We start from the raw sequence: 25558 nt of genomic DNA, 5'->3' as shown, positions 1-25558 counted from the left end.
GTAATTAGAAGCTGAATATCATTCCTAATCAAATTGAAATTGAACTTGAATAATAATACCGTCTGCCAAGAGATGTCGACGATCAGAGTGGCATTGCCCTGTCCCTTTGCACCCGAGATCGATCTCCTTTTCCTTAGTTGTGAATTTAGAGTAAATTATTAGTGTTATATAAAATTAAATATTAAAAGTCCCAACCAAACAATAAAATCAAAGATTTCAACCTACCCGTTTCATTTAAGAAACTGAATTCAAATGAAACGCCGGGGAGCGATTAGGGAGTGAACTTGCCATCGCCAGACTACTCCGTCCTCAGCCGAACCAAATGATCTGCTACTTCGCGCGCAGGTCCCTCCACGTGTCCCGAACACCCCACTGGAAGCTCCGGGACGAGTACAAGCTCACCCGCCCCCAGTTACACGACCGCATATCCCGCCTCCTCCTCCTCCAGCGCTACGACGCCCTTCACCAGCTCTCCTTTGACTTCTCCGACCGCCTCCTCAGCACCGTCCTCCGCCAACTGAAGCTCAACCCTGCCGCCTGCTTAGCCTTTTTCAAATTGGCTTCCAAGCAGCACAAGTTCAGGCCCAACCTCAAGTCTTACTGTATGATTGTTCATATCTTGTCCAGAGCTCGAATGCACGACCAAACCAGAGCGTATTTGAACGAATTGGTCCGTCTCTGCAGCAACCATTGTTCAGCATTCGTGGTCTGGGATGAGCTTGTTCGCGTTTACAGGGAATTTACGTTTTCGCCAACGGTTTTCGATATGGTTCTCAAGGTGTTTGCTGAGAAGGGCATGACCAAGTATGCACTTCATGTGTTTGATAATATGGGTAAGTGCGGTCGAGTTCCTAGTCTGAGGTCTTGTAATTCTTTGTTGAGTAATTTGGTCAGAAACGGTGAATGTTTCAATGCATTGCTTGTTTATGAGCAGATAAATAGGTTGGGGATTGTTCCCGATGTTTATACCTGTTCGATAATGGTGAATGCGTATTGTAAGGAAGGGAGGCTCAGTAGAGCGGCGGAGTTTGTCAAAGAGATGGAAAGTTTGGGTTTTGAATTAAATGTGGTGACTTATAATAGTCTGATTAATGGGTACATCAGTTCGGGAGATGTTGAAGGAGCCCGATTGGTGTTGGGGTTGATGTCTGAGAAAGGAATTGAGAGAAATGTAGTGAGTTATACACTGTTGATTAAGGGTTACTGCAAGCGGTGTAAGATGGAGGAAGCGGAGAAGGTGCTTCGAGGTATGAAGGAGGAGGGGGACAAGTTTGTGGTTGTGGATGAACGTGCTTATGGCGTCTTGTTAGATGGGTATTGTAAAGCTGGCAGAATGGATGATGCTATTAGGATTCGGGATGAGATGTTGACCATGGGTTTAAGTATGAATATTTTCATTTGTAACTCCTTGATCAATGGGTACTGCAAGGTCGGTCAAGTTCGTGACGCGGAGGGAGTGTTGTTGCGGATGAGATATTGGAACTTAAACCCTGATTCTTATAGTTATAATACCCTTATGGATGGGTATTGTAAGAAAGGTCAGACAAGTGATGCATTGAAGCTTTTTGATGAGATGCTTCAGGAAGGAATCCATCACACTGTTATAACTTATAATACGCTTCTCAAGGGTTTATGTCAAGCGGGTGCTTTTGATGATGCCTTGCATCTTTGGCATCTAATGTTGAAAAGAGGGTTGGCTCCTGATGAGGTTAGCTATTGTTCTCTGCTTGATGTGGTTTTGAAGAAGGAAGATCTTGATGGGGCTATAACTCTGTGGAAAGATATTCTAGCAAAGGGTTTTACCAAAAGTAAGTTTGCTTTCAATACAATGATTAATGGGTTATGCAAGATGGGAAAAATGGTTGAAGCAGGAGAGTTTTTCGAAAAGATGAAGGGGCTAGGATGTTTACCTGATGAGATGACTTATAGAACCCTGAGTGATGGGTACTGTAAAATTGGGAACGTTGAAGAAGCTTTCAAAGTTAAGAGTTTGATGGAAGGGCAAGCAATACTTCCTTCCATTGAAATGTACAATTCTCTCATCAATGGTGTCTTTATGTCCAGGAAATTAAGTAAAGTGAATGGTCTTCTTGCTGAGATGCAGACAAGGGGATTAACCTCGGATATTGTTACATATGGAGCCCTGATCACTGGTTGGTGCAATGAAGGGATGCTGGATAAAGCTTTGAGTTCATATTTTGAGATGATTGACAAAGGGTTCACCACCAATTTAATTATTTGCAGCAAAGTTGTCAGTACTCTGTATAGGCTTGGTAGGATTGATGAAGGAAATAGTCTGTTGCAGAAGCTATTGGATTTTGATTTTTTTTCAGATCAGCAATGTTTTTCGAAGCTTTGCAAAGTTGGTAGTAGAAATCAAGAAATTCAAAAATTTGCAGATTCTCTTGATGAAAGTGCTGAAAGTTTCTCTCTGACCAACCCGGTTGTATACAATATTGCTATCTTGGGGCTCTGCAGATCAGGGAAAGTTGCTGATGCAAGGAGGTTAATATCGTCGTTATTGCTCAATGGTATTTCTCCAGACAATTTTACATATTGCACCCTAATCAATGCCACTGCTGCTGCTGGTAATGTGACTGAGGCTTTCAACTTACGAGATGAAATGCTGAAGAGGGATCTTGTTCCTAACATTACCACATATAATGCTCTTATAAATGGCTTGTCCAAATCGGGAAATTTGGATAGAGCACAGAGGCTTTTCCGTAAACTTTACCGAAAGAAGTTAGTTCCTAATGATGTTACCTACAATATAATGATTGGTGGATACTGCAGAATTGGAAATACTGTGGAAGCGTTTAAATTTTGGAACGAGATGATTCGACAAGGGATTGCTCCCTCTGTTATCACTTACTCTGCATTGATCAATGGTCTTTATAAGCAAGGAAATTTGGAAGAATCTGTGAAGCTTTTGAGTCAACTGATCAAGGTGGGAGTGCAGCATAACCTTGTTAATTACATACTCCAGTTTGGTTCAAAGCATTGAATGAAGGGTGAGGGTAAGATATTAAACTTAAACATACGATGTGTCATAGCTGCTCCTCTGTGTTATTTCTCACCAAAGAAGCATTTATTAGCCTTAAAATACTGAAGGACAAATAAGAAATATATACAACTGGATCGGTGGTGTTTTGTCTTCAAGTTCACGGAATATTTAGACTCCTCATCTGTTGGAATTTAGAATAAAAACAGCTGCAAAGGTACAAAGAATTTGGAATTTGGATCTCAGTGTCAGCTCTGAGTTGTCAAGGTTGAGATGGTGCCTTGTGTTCTTGGGTTGGACCAGTGAGTATTCTTCACACACAGACTTTTCAAGTTATAACCTCCGAATTCTAGCACTTTCAAATTCTAGCATTAGACTTGCAGGCAAGTCAACACCAAAGCTCTTCTCTTTTCATATCATTCAATTCAAAATAAAACATTGTTTGCTTAATTACCTATGTTTATCTTGTCTCAGGCCATCATTTCAGCTTCAGTTTCAGGCACAAGGCTAAGGTAGCTAGAATTGCAATCTCAACCTTCACTTGTTTCTCTGCGAAGGTCGCCAATAATGATGTAAAATCTTCAAATTTACCTTTCTTTCTGTTCAATTATTATTTACAATTCAGTTATGGAGATGATGATTTTGATAATGCAGAAAGCAGAGGCTAGACTAGTGAAAGAGAAAAACGTATCGGTGATTCTTTTGGCTTGAGGGAAGGGCAGGATGAGGGTAAGTCTTGTTGGATACCATGTTGTTATCTCCCTATATTCCCCATTTGATCATCAAATTCTCATCTTCATGTACATTTGCCTGTGTATGAATGGAATATGAATTCAAATGCTTTATCATCTTTAACTACGGCTTTTGTTGTTAATTCCAAGTCTACCAGATGACAATGCTCTTTTATATGTTTGTGCAACTAGGCCAGCATGCCAAAGCAATATCTTCCGTTGTTAGGTCAGCCAATTACATTGTGTACTATGTGTTTGATGAGTTCCTTATGGATTATGGTTTAGGCGGTGCTACTTATCTTGACATATCACTGTTTGAATTTTTTTTGGTCAAACGATAGATTTTGTTAGATTAGGTGTTAGATTAGCTGCCGACGAGGTTTGAACCCATGCCTTCGTGTAAGGGCTCAACACCTTTCCACCACTATGGTAAGGGGCCACTTGCACTGTTTGAAAATATTGAATACATGTTAATAGTCGGACGTAATGAAATTTTGACCTCAATATACCACTACTGATCTTTAACTTTTTTCTTATACTACTTGTTAGACCCTCTCTACTTGTTTCTCAATTGTACAGTAAAAGTAACCTTCTATTTCAGAAATGACTGTACAATAATAGCCTTTCTCCTCTTACAAGAATCCTAGTTATAGTAACTAAGAAAATACTCAGCTACTAAGTAAACAGAATACTCACCTTCTTGGTACAGATGCAGAGGCAGTGATTAGGGTGGTTAAGAATCTGAGGGTGTGCTGGGATTGGCATGCAGCTATCAATATGAGGGATATTAACAGGTTCCACTGTTGCAGTGATAGGGTATGTTCTTGCGGAGACTATTGGTAATGGGTTTTGTTAATTTGTCATTTTCATGCTAATGAGGACATACCAAATTGCTAATGCTCTGGGCAACTATGCCAACATGGCAACATGCCAGAGCAATATCTTTGGCTTTTAGGCCAGCCTATTGCATTGTACAGGTAGATTACTGCACTCTCATTCTCAGCAACCTAATTGGGGAACTTTTATGATTTAGGAGAGAAGCTTTGATACCAAGTAAGTTGTCCAACTAGTTGTGAATACCATGTATTAGATTGCCTTTAGAGTGTACAATGCTTTTTAATCATATCCCTTGAGAATTGAGATGGATGGATACTGTTTTGAATTGGATGAACAATGTTAAAACAAGGATTGTAAAGTGAATGAAACTTTATGCTTTAGACATGTTTTGCTCTCTTGCCTTGCCCTGCCCTCCTTGGAAATGCATTGGCTCTTGGCTGGTTGGTCATGTAATGTTCTGACACCCATACCTAAGATCCAGAAGGAAGTTAAATTCACGGTACCAGGGAAGGAAAGACGAAATTATTTCTTTTTCTGTCGTGAGTCGGGAATAATAAGAAAGTCTCCATAATTATACACAACAGGAGTGTCTATCATTTGTAATGGTCTCTCTGTTGTTGCCTAAGGTTCAATCTATCTGATTTAAAATTATGATCAAGTCTCAGCAGATGTGCTTTTCCGGATGTTGCTGGAAGCAGTGTGCTGATGCTATTTCAGAAATGTTGCACTGCCCTCTTATATGTGATTTCTCTCTTTCTTCATTACCTATATCCATCACCGCATAGTTGTGTTCCCGTGAACTAACTTTCTAACATCGCTCCTTAGAACCCAAATGCATTTGAAAGTTGTGTTGAATGAGGAAAATAAACTTGTCATTTGGGTGTATATATTTGTTAGCACGCAACCAAGAAAGAAAAATGGCTTCAATATCATATGTATATGTATGCTCATGAGTCATGATCACCCAAAGTAGATTTCTCCGCCTTGCACCAAATTTGAATAATATTTGATGCGAAATGGAATAAATAAAATAAAATATAAGAAATAATAATAATAGACAGAAAGATTTCCAGGTAATTCCACGTTTTTTGCAAAGTTAGAGGGTAGGGCAGCAGAGCTAGCTCAACTCCTTTGACTTTGATTTAGTTTGAATTCAAAGTCCAACCAGCCAAGTAACACGTAAGAAAGCAGCCCACCCACTTGCTTACTCTTTACTTAACACCCTTTTACAAAAGAAAAGTGAAAAATTAATTGGAGGCGTATAATCCGGAAAGGGATCCTATCCGTCTAATCCCGATGAGATCCAATTCCGTCCAATCCGTATATAAATCGGACAAGAAAGAGAGAGAGAGAGGGAGAGGCCAGACACGAAATACGATATTGGAACAAGAAGAAAAAAGAGAGAGACAGAGAGTGGGTGCGCTTTCATGTGCAATCACGGAAAGCGAATGGAGTGGTGGGGTAGTAGTAGCACAAGTAATAGCAGGAAGAAGAAGAAGACGACGACGGAGACGACGACGTTGAGAAAGTTGGAAGAGCTTCCGCCCTACATGAAAGACAACGAGTACATATTGGACTATTACAGATGCGAGTGGCCCTTGAAGGATCTCTTGTTCAGCGTCTTTGCCTTCCACAACGAAACCCTCAACATCTGGACGTACGTACGCATCTCTCTCCCTCCTCCATTCATTTTCCCTCATTTATGTATCGTCATAATCCTCTATTCAATTAACTCAATTACTTAGTTAATTCTGCCCAACTACCTGCAAATTAGTCATCATATTGAATTAATTAAGAAATTGGCCTACTTATAATTACTTGTGCTGCAGCCACTTGGTGGGGTTCTTCATATTCCTGGGACTGACTCTCATCACCTTGACGGACAACGACTCACTCACTGTTGCTGCTTTCTGTTTGGTGGGTAAATATGGCAGGGCTGTTGCGGTTCCTGGTCCCTTGATCAATGTCTCCTCCTCCTCGCACAATGTAAATGCATTTCTTCCTCGTTCGCCGGTCAGTCTCTTTTTTCTTTTTAAATATTATTTAACATTTGTTTTCGGGAGTTGGGAATAACTTTTTTTTATATTTTATTTTATTTATATTTTTGGAAAGTGAAGGTGGGAATAACTTTACTCGACCACGGAATCAAAATGATCAATACTACGTGTGGCGTGGGTCTCACAAAGTCTGTCCCCTTGCTTGTGCGTACATAAGTTTTTATTTTGGGTTTTTCTATACGCTTCCATTTGTTTTCTGCTTTCTTATTCAATAAACTATGCACATGCTCACGCCCGTGCATAAGACATTTTTTGAATCATGTCATGTTATGCATAATTTACACGTTTTAAATCTATTTATTAAATCTTGTTAGAAGAAATCTCTCATAAACCTTTCTATATAATTAAATTAAGAATAAAGAAAATAATATTTAATAAACAATTGATTGAATTACATTATTGCTAACTCATTATGAGAATACGCTCACCCCCTTCCCCGTATATAATATCGTTTGTTAAAAAAAAAAAAAATATTTGACAATTAATTTAATCACATTATTATCCGTGCAAAAGATATTTTTTATAAAGAAAATAATATTTGATAAACAACCGATAAAATTACATTATTGTTAGTCCATTGTGAGGTTAAGTCTACCTTCTCCTTGGTATAGATAATTTCGTTTATTAAAAAAAAAAAACATTTGATAGCTTGTTTAACATTATTATTTGCGTGTGAAAGATTTTTTTTATTTTATAATCGGTAGTACATTTATCTTAAGATGTTTTGAACACAATATTCATGATTTTCCTTATTTTTTATTATATTTTTCTTTCCTCTTCACGTGGGCACCATCAAGTTTCATCCTTCCATTTTTTTATTTTTTCTCTCTCTTCACACTTAAACTTATATTAGATTTTATGCTAGCCAAACTACCAAATTACCATATTACCCCTGCATTACTTGATATATTATATCGAGTTACTTTTGGATTTTTTTGGTTGAGAGGCAATTTGATCCTATTATTTTTGTCGAACCCGTGACCCCAAATTGGGCCTCAGGCTTTATATATAGATAAAGAGAAATAAATAGGAAGCATTATTTGGGTTTAGTAGACTTCAAATCTCAAACCTTTTACTTATATTTATGAAGGGAAGTACCGCATGCTAGAGTGCATACAAATACAATCAGTATTAGCAGATCAAAATGGTAAATACCGAAATAACCTAAAATGAACTAGTTTACAATTATCGTATTGTTCTTTTTTAAATTCATTATTATTGCTTTTCTAATTAATCATATTTTGTAAAAGAAGACAAAAATAAATGTACCCTTGGTTAACTAGAATATTAGACAAAAAAAAAAAAAAAAGTCAAATTGACCAAGGTTAAATTCATTATTAGTGCTTCCTGAAATTGCATAAGTTATTTAAAAGCGCTTAAACATGTGCTTATATGTGTGGTCTTTCTGTAGTTTGGGAGGCAGGACTCAGAGAGATATGCATCATCAATCATTCATGCAAATGGGAATGCGAGTGCGAACCAAGAAGTTGATTACGATGGTATTCTACTTCCAATGTGGCCGTGGTTTGTGTTCCTAAGTGGGGCTATGGGATGCTTGGTTTGCAGCTCCCTTTCCCACCTCTTCGCTTGTCACTCTAAACGCTTCAATTTTTTCTTCTGGCGCCTAGACTATGCCGGCATCTCTCTTATGATCGTCTCTTCTTTCTTTGCTCCCATTTACTATGCCTTCTCCTGCAACCCTTACTCTCGCCTTTTCTACCTTTCTTCCATATCTCTGCTCGGGATCCTTGTCATCGTTACCCTTCTTTCCTCTAGTCTCTCTGCACCCCGTTTCCGCTCTTTTAGGGCTACCCTTTTCCTCTCGATGGGCTTCTCCGGAGTCATTCCTGTGTTTCATGCCCTAGTTATCAATTGGGGCCATCAACATATAATCATTGCTTTGGCTTATGAACTTGCTATGGCCATTTTATATGCTTCAGGAGCAGCATTCTATGTGATTAGGATACCAGAACGGTGGAAGCCGGGCAAGTTTGATGTTGTAGGGCACAGCCATCAGATCTTCCACATCCTTGTTGTGCTAGGCGCACTTGCACATAGCGCTGCTACCCTGGTTGTTATGGATTTTCGCCGAGGATCACCAACGTGTTCATATTAGGCGGCATTTACGCTGGCAACGTACTGGTGAGGGGTACAGCCGTTGTGGCACCACACGAGGGTTTGTATTAGTTTGTTTAGCTTTGCGTATTAGTAAGAGAATGGCTGCACGCAACGCATGTTTACTCGAAAATGTTGTACTTACTTTTAACATCCATAATTGATTGACTGATTGTACTTACATTATGGAATGAATGCGATCGAGTGGTGCATGCGAATTAATTAAATAGTACCTGAGTACAGCATGCAAAAGTGTTGGTGTTACATTTGAACTGCATCTCAGACACAGTCCTATGTGCGATTTTGAACTGCATCAGACAGAGTCCTATGTTCTGAATTGTGCAAAGACAGAGATACCTTTCATCATCACACAACTTCAAAAGAAACAAAATAAAAGAAACCGAGTCAGAGTCTCTTTTTACTTTGGTAAACGAAAAACCTCTCTTCAGTTCATCCGTGATTCAGTGTAGAGCCCCACCCCCACCCCGCCTTACTCAGTCAGAAGGGGAGAAGCATGCATCTGCGCTTGCTCATTACTTGCTCAATCAAGAGAAACTGCATAATCAAAGACTGACCTTTCCAGCCACACTAGGAGATCCTTACGTTGGAGCACCTCTTGTTTGTAACAACCAAAGCCTTCACTCCCGACTCAGCACAGCAATTTCTTAATAACATGATACAAATGTGGCACATCCACTCATTCCCCAAACTTTGGTACATCAGTAACCAAGCCAAATCTTCCAGCACAACTAGATTTCTTGGAGAAACTTACCCGAAAAGCAGCATTCACAGTTACTCCACGACTGCACAAAGAACTCGCTCAACATCTGTGCTTTCTTATAAAACACGTTATTGTACTAGTACTACTAAAACATAAAACTAGCCAAGAAAATTAGAAGACAGCAAGGACAACAAAGCATGTAAGCTGCACTGCAAACAGCACGTAATCATGCATAAATAAACACGTCCACTAAATGCATCAAACATCAAACCAGGAGACTGCACGGACATATTTATAGCTTACTATTCATATTAGAAACAAATTCCTGAGAAAATTTGACAGAACAATAGCAAGGAGTAGCAAAACTTAGAAGAATCCCATTTGCAATCATTCAAATTCATCAACTAAGATAGACAACTGACTCTGTTTTACTCCAAATTGTAATGATAGTTGTAAACCCTCATCTGCTTTCTTTGATTGGTGTTTCTTCTCCACATTCGGAACCTACATTTAAACTCTAGCCCTCTTGCTACTGCAACTTGGGCACTTGTACTGCTTGATATGCTCAGCCTTTGCGGGTGTAATCTTTACACATTTTCCATGGAACCATCTTTCGCACACATCACAGCAAATCCAGAACTCATCAGCCCCATAATTGTCTCCACATGCCCCGCAAGTCGCACCTTGTTCATCATCTTCTTCTTCTTCCCCGCTTTCATCCTCCTCTTTGGGCAGCGGAGACATTTTCACTCCTTTGCTCTGCAGGGGCTCAGACTGCCGAGACTGCTTAAAGGCAGCACCAACAAAGAAAGAGCTAGGATTAATTATAACGTGAAAACAAAGGCTAAAGAAGGAAGATGTATAAACAGAAAATCAAAATCATATCATGCAAACTAGTCCACTGCTTACCACCTTTCCACTGGATCTGTTCTTGCTACTGTTGTTGGGAGGAGTAGACTGGTCTTTTGGTTGCTTAGCATTTCCTGTCACAACTTCAAATATGGTGGGGAGATCATTTATCATCTGAAAAAGCCTCTTCCTGCAAGTTTCAAAGCCAAATGAAATTAGAACCACCTTCATATGATATTATCCACTAAAGCTTCAGACAAACTTAGCTCCTATCACTTGGCTTTTGCAGAAAGGGTATATTTCCTTATCCTACAGCATGAACGGCTCTACTCTGACATTCTCAACCCCATCAATAACAAAGAAATCCACTCGTCCAACACCTTAGGGATTAGATACAACTGGTACTGAATTGAAACTATTAATCATAAAATTATTAAGTTGACATTATAATTTTGCAAGTCAACTTTAATCTCAATAATTTATTCATCTGCAATCAGTTCCCACACCACCGACCCAAGAAAAAGAAGTTTGCACAACATTTCTTTATGGCATTCTCAATCTCCAGGATATCTTCAGAATACCCATAATCACCAAGCAAACATGATTGTAGACAATAGCCAAACATCACAGATGTATGATAAGGTAAATAACAATGCAGACATCAAACTATGTGTCTTCACTATTCAGACAAGATTCAAGGCTAGGCCTGTAAGGTATCCAGAAGAATATTCAATGACAGTCAGCCAAAAAATGAGGAAAATTGATTGGAAGTATACGGAGTAAGATTATCTGAAATCAGTATCGATATAGTTACACAAATTAACTAAACCCCCAAGTTCCCTGCACATACAGGAATACATACCTATACATACACATCTACACACACACACACACACACACACACACACACACGCTCGTATATCTCGAGATATCGTAAAACAATTGTAATTTAAGGATTTTCAGGTAGCCAAGCAATGAAATTTCTCAGACAGTGGTCTCTGAGAAGGTCAAGCCAAATTGAATCCCAGCCACCAATTTCCTATAGGGTAATGCTAGGGAGACCAAGTATTTAGACCAAATTTCATAGACCATTGTGGTTGTTGACGATTGGATTATTACTTAAGTGTTGATTAACGTGCTTATTTCCTATTGGTGACACATTACATTGCTTGTAAATTTGGCCTAAAATGTTGATCTACATAGCATTACTCTTTCCTATATCATAAGAAATTAAATCTCTTCTCAACAGAAGAAAAAACCATAAATGTCATCAGGTACAGATAAAAATACCATAACTATCTCTTCTCAATTCGTCTATCATTCTCGCATGTCAGCACTCGTCTAATGCAGGTAGATCATGGCCTAAAGGTGAGCTACTTAGATATGAAGACAGGAAAGCCTTGAAAATTACTAAAAGAAAAAAGATAGAAGCCTTCATAAATGAAAGGACATTGAGGCTTATTCTAAGCAGTTTGGTTGCAGAACTGCAGAAGGGTTGTTTGAAAATTCCAATTATCGATTGTTAAAACCCTTTTAGCATCCTGAATCAAAAGGGGCAAAAGAGGCAGCTGATTGCTCCACGAACATAATTTTTCACCTACTACAACCAGGAATACTTAATTAGGCCAAGGAATACGGTGCAACCTTTCTAGACCATGCAATAAAGAAATTCCCTGGCTTCCAATGCAGCCTAAAAGAGGCCTTGCAGTGGTGCAAGTGAAAAAAGCACCACCTAAAGTGTATGCAGATATCTTATATTAAACGATGTTCCTGTGCAACAAAGAGCAGAATATTAGAAAGCAGAAAGGGACCTCCAATTTCATCTGCTTGAACACAGTCCATGCAAGAAATCTATCAGTATTGCTACATACCTAGCATTAGTTGATTCTTCAACATAATCAAATGCTAGTATTTAACGGATAGGCTATATAAACCATGAGGATAGCAAACAAATGATAAGCATCTTCCTTGGAATAGCCTAGAAAGAAAAAGAACGAGGTAGAAAACTAGGTTTTTATAAGTATATGCATTAAATTTATGAATTAGCTTTAAAGAGAACTTCTTGAACTTCTTTACTTTAACCAGCCAGATAATGTCATACATGGATAAAGTAACTTATTCAAACATGCATACAGAATATGTAAACAGCTTAGCACATCATATGCAAGGTAACCATCAATAATAAGATACCACAACCTGCAGGACCTGATACCAAAAAGACATATAGTATTCAGTTGATAGATATGTCAACAGAAAGTGCTGACTCAATGTTTCATATGGCAGGTAAATCTTTTCTCTACTGCTTTTCAAAACTGCCATTAGAGGTTGTAATATGGAAAAATAATAATAATAATAAATTGGGGCTCTAGCAACTTTTGTTAAAGTAGAATACATTCTGTAAGAACTAAGAAATAAAATTCAATACACCAAACAACAGCGTGATCTCTGTACTACAGACTTTGGATAAATTTTTAAACAAAGTTTCAATATGTTTGCAGAAGAAGAACTAAGGATGAATAATTATATTCAATACTAGGTGCTACATAGAAATATTACATATGATAACAAAAAGAAGATAACTCATCAGTACAGCCTGTGCATTTCCCAATTGATAATAGGATATGTTTAAGAGGTGAGTTGTTTTAAATAAAATTTTACAATATAGATTATACAAATACAGAGGAAAACCAAGTTCGTACCTTTCATTCTTACCAAAACCAAAGCGTGCACCAAAATAGAATGCAACAGCAAGCAACCATGAATCACTGTGAACTGCAACCAGTGACAACCAGTCCTTCTCCTGCATCCCATCCCTAGCAAAGTTTATACCTAATGCTGGCTCGGGAAGTTCAGGAGGAACCTCCTCAACAGGCAGGTTAACTTCCCATGTCTCATTTGGTAGTCCATATAGACACAAGTTCTCCTTCTCTGCAAGCACAACATATGTTAAAAGAAACAAACAAAACGAAAGACAATCTATTTTAACCGCGTTGTAACTTGTAAGTGACTCCACATCCATCAAATACTATTTTGGTTATGTGTTCAACTATAAATTAAAAGAGAAATATAGAATGAATTTTCATTCAAACTTGAAGAAAAGAGGCAAACTTGATAATTATCAAAACTTATTTATTAATTTAATCAATACTTAATAACTCCAAAGTCCAAATACATGAGGTAAGGAAAGGGCATAAATTGGTCCAAAAGAAAAGGAAAATTCTTGTTCCTACTCAGCATCCAATAAGAAAGCATGACGCAGAAAGATCCACTGAAAAATTAAATGTCTACGCTAATGTAACCAAATGAAAAAAAGAGAAAAACACAACAAAAATAACAGTGAACCCCAACCTCAAAGGTGGAAAATTCTCCTCCAATGATCTAATAATTGATTTACGGGCCATGAACTTAGTTCCCTGATTGGAGATCAACTTGAAAAGTAGGTACTCCATCTATACAGAAACCCACCCAAAAAGCAAGATAAATCTCAAATACATACTTTTGGACTTAAGTTTATAGAACATTTGCAATACCATAGCAAGAAGTCAAACAACCTAAAGCAACCAGGAAATTTATAGCATTTTCCTTTGGCACCATCGCTCCACAACAGTAGGCCAGTGTAATAGGTCTCGGAGGTCATAAAATTCAATGCACCGTCGAACAGGTTAATTTTGGTAAGTAAACTTCTTATTATAAAGAATGGTGCCTTAGCCTCTATATACCAAAATGGGGTATTTTAGTAACCGAAAGCGGGCATATGATGTTTTGTGTTTAAAGTGCTGCACAAGAGGAGTTACTTCATATCTATTTTACTTTGGTATACAGCACAAAACACAGCTGAAATGATTGGGTATTTTTATCCATGCTCATGGTGCAGCAAATTCACGTTATAAATCAAGTTCAACAGTTAGAAATTACAACAAACAAACATATGAATGGAAAAGAACCACAAAGATGGTCCCTTTACTCAAAAGAAAGAGAACATAAACGTAAAAAAAAGAAAAAGAAAAGAGAACTCACCAGGATCGCACAGTTGATAAAATTTCTGAACGTCTACAAAAATGAACCAAAAAATTTAGTAAAACCATGAAAGGAAATTCACATACGAAAGTAGAGAGAGATGCAAAAGAATTAAGAGGTTAAAATAACAAAAAATGAGAAGCGGGCAAACCATTGGTGAGGGCCTTAATCAAGCCGGCGCGTCTGCCTCTGAAGTCGCTGAAGACTTCCTCCACTGTTCGAGGTATTGGGTGCGGTATGCCCTCCATTATGCTATCTCTGCCTCAATTTCAATTTCTTCAATCTCAATTTCAATCTCAACTGCTACCTATTGGAGAGAAATGGGTCGCCCGGGAAAATCAGAGGGACATGGTGTTGGAATTGAATTGGATTTTTTTTCTTCTGATTAGGAAATTAGGGTTTGCTGGTCTGGTGAATTGGGAATTCTAATTATTTGTTGCTGTTGATAAATAAATTTTAATTTTGTTTCAGACGCCAAAAAGGTGTTGCAAGCAAGCGGAGACAGAATCGAAGAGAAATATAAATATATGAGTCGGACTCGGATTAGGATGGGAGGATTTAAGGAAGGGTTGATATTTCATATTTGGGTGGGTGGTAAGGGCCCGTTTGGTTATGTTTCCGAAAACACTTTCTTGTTCCCGAAAACAGCTTTTCATTTTTATCAAACAAATGGTCCATAACGTTTTAGAAACTCATCAACTTTTGTCTCTCAATTGATTCCACACGGAGATTGCCGCAACGAGAACAACTAATCATGTTTATCCACATTGGTGTGAGTTCAATTTTCACTTTTTTTCTTCCTCCTTATAACTAACTATTTAACATATTATCGCTATTGCTTGCTAGAAAAAAAAGGTTTCAAATTGATTAAAAAAATATAGCCCTTCGAGTATGCTCTTGACACCATCTTGTTAAAAACAGCTTTTCAGCCACAAATTTAAAATTCTTGTTTGGTAAGCCTATTTCAAAAGTCCAAACTTATGAGATACTAAAAAACAACCTATTTCTTTGAGAAGACAAAAAATGTGTTTTTACAGTTAATTTTTTTCTTTCAGTTGTGGAATTGTCCTCCAACCCAAACAAAATCCCAGAGTACAAAATCTAGTTATACATTCGATCTACCTCTTGTTGTAATTAAACTTCCGTACCTCCATATATAGATTTAAGAACCATCACCACTAACATGCAAAAGAAAGTAGAGATCGTAAAGAACCTGTGCACCCGCATGGTACCGGTCAAGGTTTCTCTAACGATCAAGTCAATAGGAGTGTCTTTAAAACTTAGATAGTAGGCTCAAGAACGATAGTATGATGTGGGATCATAATTTTCTGAGACTAGAGTAAAGGCTAAACGGATCAACGATGCCACCACATCTAGTTGGTTTCCAAAATGGTAGGCCAACCAGCAAGCCTCGTCGAGATCGACCATACTTGCTCTGCAAGATACAAAAACCTGATCTAACTAAGGATCATATTGGTTTCTTGTATTTTTGGAGATTCATACAATCTAGAGATTGGTGTGCGCCGCACGCTCGCAAGTAATTACAATCCTCAAATGAAGCAATTTGTTTTTGCTGAATATCTTTAGGATTCTTTCGATTTAATACAAATTCTATATCCTGAAAGGACTCTCTTCCGACTATTATAAATACACTCATCTAGGACTCATCTATGGTAACACACATATCACACACTTCAGTCTCTTGCCTACTACTTAAGTTATAAGATTTTATCCTAACTTGACATTCGGAGATCCTTTGGCGGTACCACACCCAGCACCTTTAGTTAACTATGGTTGTTTGTTCTTGTCTGTAGGTGGCCGTTCTCGCATTCTTTATGATCAGCAGTGGTGCAAAATTTTAGTTCCAACATATGTGATACATTTGATATGAACCCTATGGGGTTTATATATACTAGTTAAAGAATACTCCTTATAACTTTTAAGAACAGTAATCTTTAGTCAACCAGGTGAATCTTAGAGGAAATCTTTTCCTTTTAGGATGATGATTGCTTGAGACGCACGTCAATCTCGTTACAATAAGAATTTTTAAATACTCGAGGGATTTCCCTAATCAAGTTTTGATTAGGTTTTCCTTTCATGGAGGATAAGTAGATATTTCTCGATGAAAGGAATCTCGCCTACCAATTTGGAGCGTACCAGAGAAATTTGGTCCGACAATTTGGTCCGGTGAACTTGATCCAGTTTGAATCACCCACACCGGAGTTTACTAGCCACTCCGGGCACTCCAGATGCTGCATCCGAGACTCCAAAAAAACAGTCTCACACCTCTGTCTCTCTCTCGCTCTTTTCGTTGTTGTGCCCTTACAAGTCAATGCAAAAAGATCATTAAATCTGGTGATGTGGTGTAGATCTCGTAGATTAATGGTGGATTCAGAGTTAGGGGAGAAATGAGGTCGTGCGTGAGTGCCAATGGATCTTGTAAGTGAATTAGCGCTAAGTAAAAAAGGGAGGTCGTGGCAAAGGGGAAGAGTTCAAGAGAAATGGGTTAATATGGGAGGTTGAGGGAAGAGGAAAGGTACGATGGGAGTTCTTTGTGGGTGTAGGTATTTTTTTATTTTTTATTTTTGGAAACTCGTAAGATTTAAAAATAATTTTCATTTTTATACCAGATAGTTTTTATTTAAAATTTTCTAATAAAAACATATCTTTTTACTAAAAATAATATTTTTTAAGTTCGAGTTTCTAAGTAGCAAATCAAACAGGTCGTAATATTCTTGAATTAGGGAGTGAACTAAGATTTAGAACATGTTTAGTATCAATTAATACTTTGTTCAAACAAAAATATACATCATCCAGATGAGGTTATCCGATTTTACGTACAATATGGAACACATAAATATAAATAAACAACACAAGTAATCAAGTCTTATTTAAAAAAAAAAAAAAAAAAAAATCAGCCATCATACTTTATGTTGAGCAAAAATTGCAAAATCTTTCGTGAATGAGCCTTCACCAAAGATATTTCCACTCTTGTTATAAAATTAATTAATCGTATGACTGTAAGATTTCTTACTGGGCCTTCAAATAAGTTTTGAATTTCCACTCCAATTGAGCTTATAAATTGTTGCGCACGACAACTTCAATTACACATCCCAAAAATGCTCAATAACACTTAACCGGCGGCCATACATAGCAAGGCTAGAGTTTTCGCTCAAGTGTAAGCTCTTTACAAAGGACTTTAAGTCTCTTGCCTTGTTTAGGGCTTTAGTGTTTCATTCTTGTAGAGAGAACATCTCTCCTCTTCCTTTAAGACACTAATGTTGAGAAGAAGCTGCTAGCATCATTGTCTCCTCAAGATTCATCATCTTCTTTGGAAATCAACTTGGCGTACGTGTGGAGATTTAGATCTCATCTCCCTGGGTGACTTTTCGAGAATCATTTCATGGTTCAAAGAAAGTATAGAGAAGCTTTGATTGGTGACATTTTATCCAAGGTGTAGGGTTTGGTTTTAGAACCAAAGTGTGGATTTTGATTAAATGATTTTACTCCCTTATCTCTTTAGAAACTAGATTCGTTATGCCTTGAAGATAATGAGAAAATCATTTTGTTTTATAAATATATGATGATCTAGCTTTTGTTGCCTAACCTTTGTTAAAAGCATGAGTTATTCAAATAACACCTTAATTATTTCAAAAGATTTCCTTCACATGTTATCCAAACTCACCAAAGACGATCAAGCATTCATACAAGGCTTTACTGAATGCAATGCCAATATTGTAGAAAGACAGACCCAAAGAGGGCAGATCACGTTAAATCGGGATAAGAAAAACGCCTCTATGAGGAGGGGAAACAACCGCTTAAACATTGTGGAAGACCAAAGAAGGTCCAGATGCCTCATATCCACCAGCATGGCCAAAGCACGAACAATAAACAAAACCACCAAGATTATTAGCATCTCCTCTTCGCCTTGTTCTATGATAGAGCTTCTATACCAAGCCCAAGATCTACCAATATCAACTAAGAGCACCAAAGAGAAGACCCTAAAACAACTATGGAACGAAAAGCAAAACCTTGCAAATGCAAGGAAAATATAAAACTAGCCCCAAAGACTAGGGGAAAAAGCTCTCCACAAGATTTCAACTTAAATTCAGTCTCTAAATAAATTGAGTGCAATCTAATTATCTGTAATGACTAAAAGAAAAATGTATTTTGATGATGTAGTTCTTATGGCGCAAAAATACTAATAAAGCTGGAAAATACTACTAAGGGCGGAAAATGGTGAGTAATAATGTCTAATAACGTGTAAATAGTGTCTTTTGAATTACATAGACGTGTGACATTCAATGTGTGCCGTTGAAAGTTAAGGATGACATCTAGCCTGTTGAAACATGAGTACTTATTTTTCTTTGTTATGACGGTACGGTTTATGGCTTCTCTTGACTATGTGTAATTTCTTCTTGTTTTATTTAATAAAATCTCATCTCGTACCGTTGGAATTTCTCATTAAAAATGATTTCTCTTTAGTAAAATATATCATCTCACCTTGTACCCCTTTTAATAACACGCGCTATCATGCCTTCTCCGCTTCATTAAATGGAGAGATTTTTCATTGTGACCGGTATACAGGATGGTACACCACGTGTCATTATACAAATGGTGGGATATGTGTGCTAAAAAGTTAATTACTTAAAAAACAAAATTTCTCATCATTTATATTAAAACATGTGGTGTACTACTTGTATTCCAGTCACAAAAAAATTTCTCCATTAAATGAATGCGTTCAATGACGCATATTGGGTGTGATAGAAGGACTTTCCTGTTGTCGTGACATTTTGGCCAAGAAATGTACAAAGAACTAGAGAGGCCAACAACTAATTAGGTCACGTGAAGACCTAGAAGCATTGTTTTGTATTTATGCTGGGGCCTGGGCATTGTGCAAGGGTAGTGCTACACACGTTTTTACTTTTCACACATCCTTTTTAATATTTTATTTTCGGATCTAATGTATTGAAGAAAATCAATGACAAAAAATTAACAAAAGTGTGTGAGAAGTAAAATAGAAATGTGAATAACACTTTCCAATACCACAAAGCTAGCTAGTGTGGCAAAACCATCATACCCATGGACCTCTTTGGACTAGTTTCTCTAACAACAAGAGAATAAATTGTATGACACTGGTATATCGTTACAGTAACTTTTTAATTCCAATCATGTAATAATATGTGGAGAAACCTTAAAACATATTATTGCATTATTATCATGAAAAGTCATTATAAAAGTGTAACCATGTCATATTAATATTTTTACTCAAACAATCCACGAAAGCCGAGCTCAGCATGACGCGTACTTGCCCGCAAAGTTGCACACATGCGATGCACGCCTCATTGACTTGTCAGAGACTTAGAAGTAATAATTAATATTCCAACCTACTAATTCACAGATATACCCTAAAATATGAAGCTCTAGTAATCCCATTGAGAATGCTGGCTATTGAATACTGGTGCCTACCCCCCTCTCCCATGCTTCGGATGTAGTGTGCGTGTACCGTGAGAGAAGGTCTGCACCCAGCTTCCTGTATATATCACATGAAGAACAATACATCGATGCACCCCTAAAGTCTTAAGAAATTATTATAATATGACGAATATTGGCGGCTTGGAGTTGCACTAGAATGCAGGCCCTCATCCATGCCACTCCGATCCATCAAATAATGTTTGATTTACATCTTCCCCTTACAATTTATACACACACGCACGCGCATACATGTATTGTCACAGCACCAAAATAAAATCAAACTTGTTATGTACAGTCACGGCTGGTGGTGTAGGAGATTTTTATAGCGTCGTGGCAGAGGCCGAGGCCAAACGTGCTGGGTTGACGGCCTGTGTGGAGTGGGGAGGTAGAGACACATGCAAAGGCGGTGATAGATATCTAGGGTTTAGGGTAGTCCCACATTCATATTCTGGCTTCCTGTTTGAGGTCCGTTGCATTTAGGTTTTCTCCTCTGAAGTGTAATAAAGCCGCCTCTAATTGAGGTGGCTGCTTATATTTTTAAGTGGTGTGTTTCACCGGGATGATTGGGAGCCAATTTGGCTCTTTAACATCCTAGAGGCTATGTTAATATTTCGATTCGTATTCGATAATTAATAAATCAGATTATCTTTTGAAAAAAAAAAAAAAAAATCTCTGTAATATAAGAGTATTATACTGGAATATAAACATTATCAACCTTGATTAACTCTTCTAAAACTAACCAATGTAATTTAAGATTATCCTCGCTCCTCCATTCTCTGTTTAGCACTCAGTACAAAGTGTTTGGGTTAATATTTGAATTTTGGACTGCAAGTGTGTAGGAGCCCAAAAACACCGATTAAAGGAAGGCTTGCCCGAAGCCCAGCATCAAGCCTAGAGACAAATTGCAGCCTCTCCATTAATGCATAGGGCATGTGCCTATGATTTAAGTGTCAAGTGATGGGGACTAACTCATAATCAACCCAAAATCACTTTTCGGTGGTAATATAAGTAAAAAGCTAATGACTCACTACCCTTCAATTGCTTTTGGGTAGGAATAAAGCTACAAAAGTTGGGCTAATCTGCCTATAAAAGGAGGAAGAGGCCCCAGAGACAACACTCAACCAATCAAACAAACAAACATACAAACTCTGCTCTCAAGCCAGATTTGTATCTAAAAGCTGTAATCAACCCAAATCTCAATCCTTTTCAGGATCATCCCCCACAAAAGCCATCTTTTGTCTAGTTTAGAAGCTCTGCTATCACCCCTAGTGGCGTAGTATCGATTTCCATGTGTAAACTTGTTTACCATCCATCCCTTCTTAGCATATAAACCCTGTGAACTCAAAAGAGAAGTGATTGCAAGAAGTTCAACCTTGCTTGACAAGGTGAAATTTTGCTCAAAGCTCTTTGTTTGTTTTATAAGTTAATAGATCTATTGTTTAATGTATTCTCTAGCATGTATTCAAGTTATATCCATCTGTTTTCCTACTTTAAGAGTCTAATTTGTGCTTGGATCTAGTCACCTAAATGAATATGCCTTCATTTAAAACCAATCAAGAACCCAGTAGATGACTTAAGGGGATCTGGACTCCTTTCACTCGAACATACAAGACTATGAATTGAAAGTCCTTTGTTAAAAGGCAAGAAAAAAAACTTAATGTGGACCTAATCCATCCACGACAATCCTTTGATAACAAGAAGTCTGAGTAACTTGGGGTGCAAGCAATCAACTAAAACACACTTGTTCTACATTTGCTATACTAAGATAGCAGTGGCACGCTTAGCACTCAGTTAGTTTTGATTGCGAGCCTCAAGGCCTACACCTAAGGCCCTACAAAGGCACCTTTCAAAACTAACTCTATCCTCTTCTTGCAGTACATTAGCAAGCAAGAGCCTGACTACACATCCAAAGTGCCAATCCCTTGGGGAGCTGTGCTGAGAGCCGAGGAGCCATCTCCGGAGAAATCTTCGTCCGAACACAAAGTATACGCGTACCTCACATGTTCATATAGTATGTATAATAACGCTTACAAATACACACACACACACACACACACAGCAATAATTTCTTTTTTCTTGTCGTCATTGGAAATAAATATTTACACCTGAATCGTACACAATGAAACTTTTGATAAAGCAAAGAAGTGATGTTGAGGAATTTAGAGAATAACACATGACCGGGAACCCTAATCAGCACTTGATCTCCAGTTAAGTAATAGGATCTCTGAACTACTTGAAATCATAAAGAGAATAAGAGACGACGTTCACAAAAGGAAAAGAAGATTCAGTGATTCACCCATACGATTTACTTTGAAACCCTAATTAGTAATTCATTAAGCACCTTCACCAATGCATGCAGTCGTAGTGCTCATATATTCATCCAAAACAGTTCTAAGGCTAGCGCTATCACATGTTATAAATAGAGTGGCCATAAAGAGAAGGCAGTTGGGAATAATTCAATTAGACTTACTTTAACCAAAAACCCGGAAGAGAAACTATGAAACAAGATACATATTAGTCATAACATTAAAAGAAAAAAATAAATAATTATGAGCTTAATGAGCTAGAACATTAAGCAATTAGATTTCTAGACTTAGAACTTATTAAGGGTAAGCTAGCTAGCTAGCTAGCTAGCTAGCTAGATAAATCATTCATGAGGGTAGATAGCTAATAGCATAACTAATTAAGAAGTTTATCGATAGAACTATTATCGATCTATATGTAAGAATAACATTGGTCATCAGCACTTTAACAATATATATATATATATATATATATATATATATATATAATTGATTGATTACTTGAACGGATTGTTGTAGTCCGGCCGGTTTGGCTCTGATATTGGATTCCAGTCCCATAGGCGGTCAGAGAAAGCAGTTGGAAGTACGTTGGGGGGGAGCTGCTGCTGCGGCTGTGGCTGTATAGTTGATAGTGCTGCCGCTGCTGCAGGTAAATTTGTGGAGAAAAAGTTGCTGGGTTGGGGAGGAGGATGATGGTGATGATCATAGTATTGTACTAGATGATGGTGTACATATTGTTGCTGTTGGTAATGATTGGGAGCAGCCTGCTGCTGTACGTGTACAGGTTGGTAATTCAAAAGTCTATGAAGATCATCAATTGCATTCATATTGGAAGATGAAACAGAAGAAGAACCACCGGTGAAGAGCGCTGCACATGAATTGCCAGTACTTGAGATCCCCGAATAGCAATTAGCAGCAACTTGCCTTGAGTTTGTTAATTGGTGCAAGAAAGCAGGCATCCCTTCTTCCTGATCCACAGGATGAGTTGGAGTACCCAGTTGTCCAAGTGCGGCAGCGGTACTAGTACTACTCTCAATGTTGTGAGGCTGGTGGTGGCCGTGATGGTACACCTTATACTTGGAAAGTCCCAAAACTGTTGTCACATCAGAATTTCCGCTACTACCTTCAGTTTCGATGCTAATCTTTTGATCCATCTGATGTTCATGATCATGATGAATTTGCTGCGATTGGCCTTCATTGAAAGCTTGGATTTTTTCCATCACAGTATCAATTGTGTTGGTATTATTGGTGTGCTGCTTTTTATTGTCTGACATGGTCGTCGATTGATCTACTAGTACTGATGATCCAGACGTGGATGCCCTGGATGCTGGGAGACAACGAGGGAGTGATGGGTGGTCTTCAACTCCCGCTCTCTTGTATACTCGGCATAGCGATATTTCTCCCTGAAAATTAAATTAATGTAAATTAGACATCGATTCACCCAAAGCAGAATCAAAGGATCAATCCATATGTTGAATAAGTAGGATGCAATATTGATTTATTTGGAGAAAATACATGATCCGTTTCAAACTAGCTAGTGCATGTCAAACTATCTAGTCCGTGTTCTTAGAAGTTTTCTTATCTTCTGTCTTTTCTAATAACTTGTACGTCTTATGCCAAATTGTCTATGATATATAAAAAAGAATTAAGATAAACTCAAGATCTATAATCTGGATAGTGAGACTAGCTAATTATATTAAGCTATGTATATATAGTGAACTGATCAAAGTTTAGGTAGTAGTGAAGACATATGTCTCATGTAGTTTCTCTCATATATGTTGAAGATTGTGAGTTGAGATATGACAAGCAGCAGTCCTACTCGCTCACCATCAGTACTCGAAAAGTCCCAAAGGCTCTGGGTAAATAGAGAAAGAAGAAATCCCGAAGAGCCAAATCATTTCCAAATGAGTTTGAAAATTTAGTTTTAATCTATATATGTATATATGTACCTTTTGATATCGTTCAGTTTCATGATGAGGCAAGCGATATTCGTTCATGATCCAACTACTTCGAAGACCCTTGGGAGCTTTCCCAGAGTAAAAGACTAGGGTTTTCTTGAGGCCGATTGAGCGGAAGTTTTCGCTTCGGATCATGCGGTCGGCTCCAGTTGCCTTCCAATACCCAGAAGTAGTTACCCGGTTTGGCCTATCGCCGTTGCGGTACTTGCGGTCTCTTGGTACATAAAAGAACCATTCCTTCTCCCCGATTGCTGCCATAGCTGCACAAAATCATTCATACAAGTTGAGATAAAATAAAATTATCTTAAAGAAGGTGAGTTGAATTTCACATATATGTACTGCTTTGTATATGGCGAATCCAAATGATTATTTGGATCGATCTGTGTGTGCGGTGTGTGTGAATATATACCTGGAAGTTCCCAAGGGTCATAGCGATAAAGATCGAGAAAAGTAATGAGTTCGACATTGAAGCGCTTGCCCTCAACCTTACGGCGTAGGTAGAACTCTACAAGTTCCTCCTCAGTAGGGTGGAAGCGAAAGCCCGGCATCACCATGTCGTGCTCATGCTCATCAACATGCTCATCATGCTCATGATCATGATCATCGGCCTTGTTGGAGTCGTCGTGGCTCATTGTTGATGATGATGAGGTGTTTGTTCTTGTTGCTGCAATTGCCATAAACTGATTAGAAACTAACTAATTAATTAAAGCTAGCTAGTTCGTCAAGCACTAGTCTGTACTCGTTATTCCTCCTATACCTAGCTTGGGCATCCCGCTGCCCTCTTTATACCAAAAACTCACTCAACAACAGTTATATTGAAAGGTTATTAACTGGTATATGCAACTGCGCGCAAGTGGTAGGCGAGGAAAGAGAAAGGTTAATATGTCATTCCATGCCCTTAATTAAAAGTTTTTTTTTTTTTCTTGACTAATGTTATTCATACCATATTTTTATACTACATTTTTATACCACCTTAGGTGGTATCTGATATGGACATCCACATCCATTTGAAACATTTGCAAAACCCAAGGAAATGAAGAAGAAAAATTCCTCGTATACCACAATCATTATTTAATTAATTAGTTTTTTTTCTTAATTATTAGTTTATTAAATAATGAACTAAATTTAAAAATTTGATTAATTTAAATGATGTAGCTGTTCATATCAAATGCCATCTAAAATGATATGAAAATATGATACAAAAATATGTTACGAATAACATTACTCTTTTTTGTTTCATTTTCTCTTTCTTTGTCTCTCTCTCTCTCCAGTTTAACAGGGGAGGAAAGGAACAAGGAGGAAAAAAATAGAAAGAGAGAGAGAAAGAAAAAGAAAAATGTAGAGCGTAGTTAATAGAAAGATCTACAAAAGCTTTGAGGCCCCACATAGAAGAGGTATGCGCGGTGTTTAAGATGAGAAAGTGACATTTCGAAAACAAGACAGGGTGGCCACAGCCCCTTAGCGGTGCCCCTGGACTTTTCTTTCATTATCGTT

At 37.8% G+C, this 25558-nt stretch overlaps 4 protein-coding genes and 1 long non-coding RNA gene across 13 annotated transcripts; 2 read left to right on the top strand and 3 right to left on the bottom strand.

The window, feature by feature from the left end:
* Positions 1-74: 74 nt before the first annotated feature.
* LOC137707525 (Pentatricopeptide repeat (PPR) superfamily protein) lies at positions 75-4953 on the top strand. 3 transcript variants are annotated; one of them, XM_088686699.1, is made up of 4 exons: positions 75-3384; positions 3476-3573; positions 3656-3730; positions 4442-4953. In XM_088686699.1, the coding sequence occupies exon 1, from the start codon at positions 323-325 to the stop codon at positions 3002-3004; it is 2682 nt and encodes an 893-aa protein (XP_088542825.1). In that variant the 5' UTR covers positions 75-322; the 3' UTR covers positions 3005-3384; positions 3476-3573; positions 3656-3730; positions 4442-4953. The 3 variants fall into 3 exon arrangements, with proteins under 3 accessions (XP_088542825.1, XP_088542826.1, XP_088542824.1); XM_088686700.1 differs by lacking the exon at positions 4442-4953 and having other exon boundaries at positions 75-3303; positions 3656-3856; XM_088686698.1 differs by lacking the exon at positions 4442-4953 and having other exon boundaries at positions 3656-3856.
* Positions 4954-5487: 534 nt separating this feature from the next.
* LOC148690310 (uncharacterized) lies at positions 5488-6527 on the bottom strand. Its single transcript, XR_015957154.1, has 2 exons — positions 6388-6527; positions 5488-6289 (listed from the first exon to the last, which is right to left on the bottom strand). It is a non-coding gene; the product is annotated as an uncharacterized LOC148690310 (long non-coding RNA).
* LOC137713944 (heptahelical transmembrane protein 2) lies at positions 5612-8968 on the top strand. 4 transcript variants are annotated; one of them, XM_068453309.2, is made up of 4 exons: positions 5612-6226; positions 6399-6582; positions 6687-6770; positions 8038-8968. In XM_068453309.2, exons 1-4 carry the CDS (start codon positions 5997-5999, stop codon positions 8740-8742), a joined length of 1203 nt encoding a protein of 400 aa, XP_068309410.2. In that variant the 5' UTR covers positions 5612-5996; the 3' UTR covers positions 8743-8968. The 4 variants fall into 4 exon arrangements, with proteins under 4 accessions (XP_068309410.2, XP_088542827.1, XP_068309424.2 ...); XM_088686701.1 differs by having other exon boundaries at positions 5617-6226; positions 6399-6555; XM_068453323.2 differs by lacking the exon at positions 6687-6770 and having other exon boundaries at positions 5625-6226; positions 6399-6555.
* Positions 8969-9751: 783 nt separating this feature from the next.
* Positions 9752-15039, bottom strand: LOC137713977 (PHD finger protein ALFIN-LIKE 7). 4 transcript variants are annotated; one of them, XM_068453347.2, is made up of 5 exons: positions 14480-15039; positions 14329-14361; positions 13011-13239; positions 10375-10501; positions 9752-10245 (listed from the first exon to the last, which is right to left on the bottom strand). In XM_068453347.2, the coding sequence occupies exons 1-5, from the start codon at positions 14574-14576 to the stop codon at positions 9973-9975; spliced, it is 759 nt and encodes a 252-aa protein (XP_068309448.1). In that variant the 5' UTR covers positions 14577-15039; the 3' UTR covers positions 9752-9972. The 4 variants fall into 4 exon arrangements, with proteins under 4 accessions (XP_068309448.1, XP_068309440.1, XP_088542829.1 ...); XM_068453339.2 differs by having other exon boundaries at positions 10372-10501; positions 14480-14948; XM_088686703.1 differs by having other exon boundaries at positions 9752-10248; positions 10372-10501; positions 14480-14920.
* Positions 15040-21506: 6467 nt separating this feature from the next.
* LOC137719267 (uncharacterized) lies at positions 21507-24955 on the bottom strand. The gene is made up of 4 exons (XM_088685285.1): positions 24822-24955; positions 24474-24728; positions 24056-24324; positions 21507-23509 (listed from the first exon to the last, which is right to left on the bottom strand). The coding sequence occupies exons 1-4, from the start codon at positions 24832-24834 to the stop codon at positions 22604-22606; spliced, it is 1443 nt and encodes a 480-aa protein (XP_088541411.1). The 5' UTR covers positions 24835-24955; the 3' UTR covers positions 21507-22603.
* Between the last annotated feature and the right edge of the window lie 603 nt (positions 24956-25558).

Source organism: Pyrus communis, chromosome 15 (assembly GCF_041283825.1).
Source record: "Pyrus communis isolate YQ-2024b chromosome 15, ASM4128382v1, whole genome shotgun sequence".
In the NCBI taxonomy this organism is placed as follows: domain Eukaryota; kingdom Viridiplantae; phylum Streptophyta; class Magnoliopsida; order Rosales; family Rosaceae; genus Pyrus; species Pyrus communis.
Note: the sequence above shows the minus strand (reverse complement) of the source record. Positions and strands in the feature narration are given on the sequence as shown.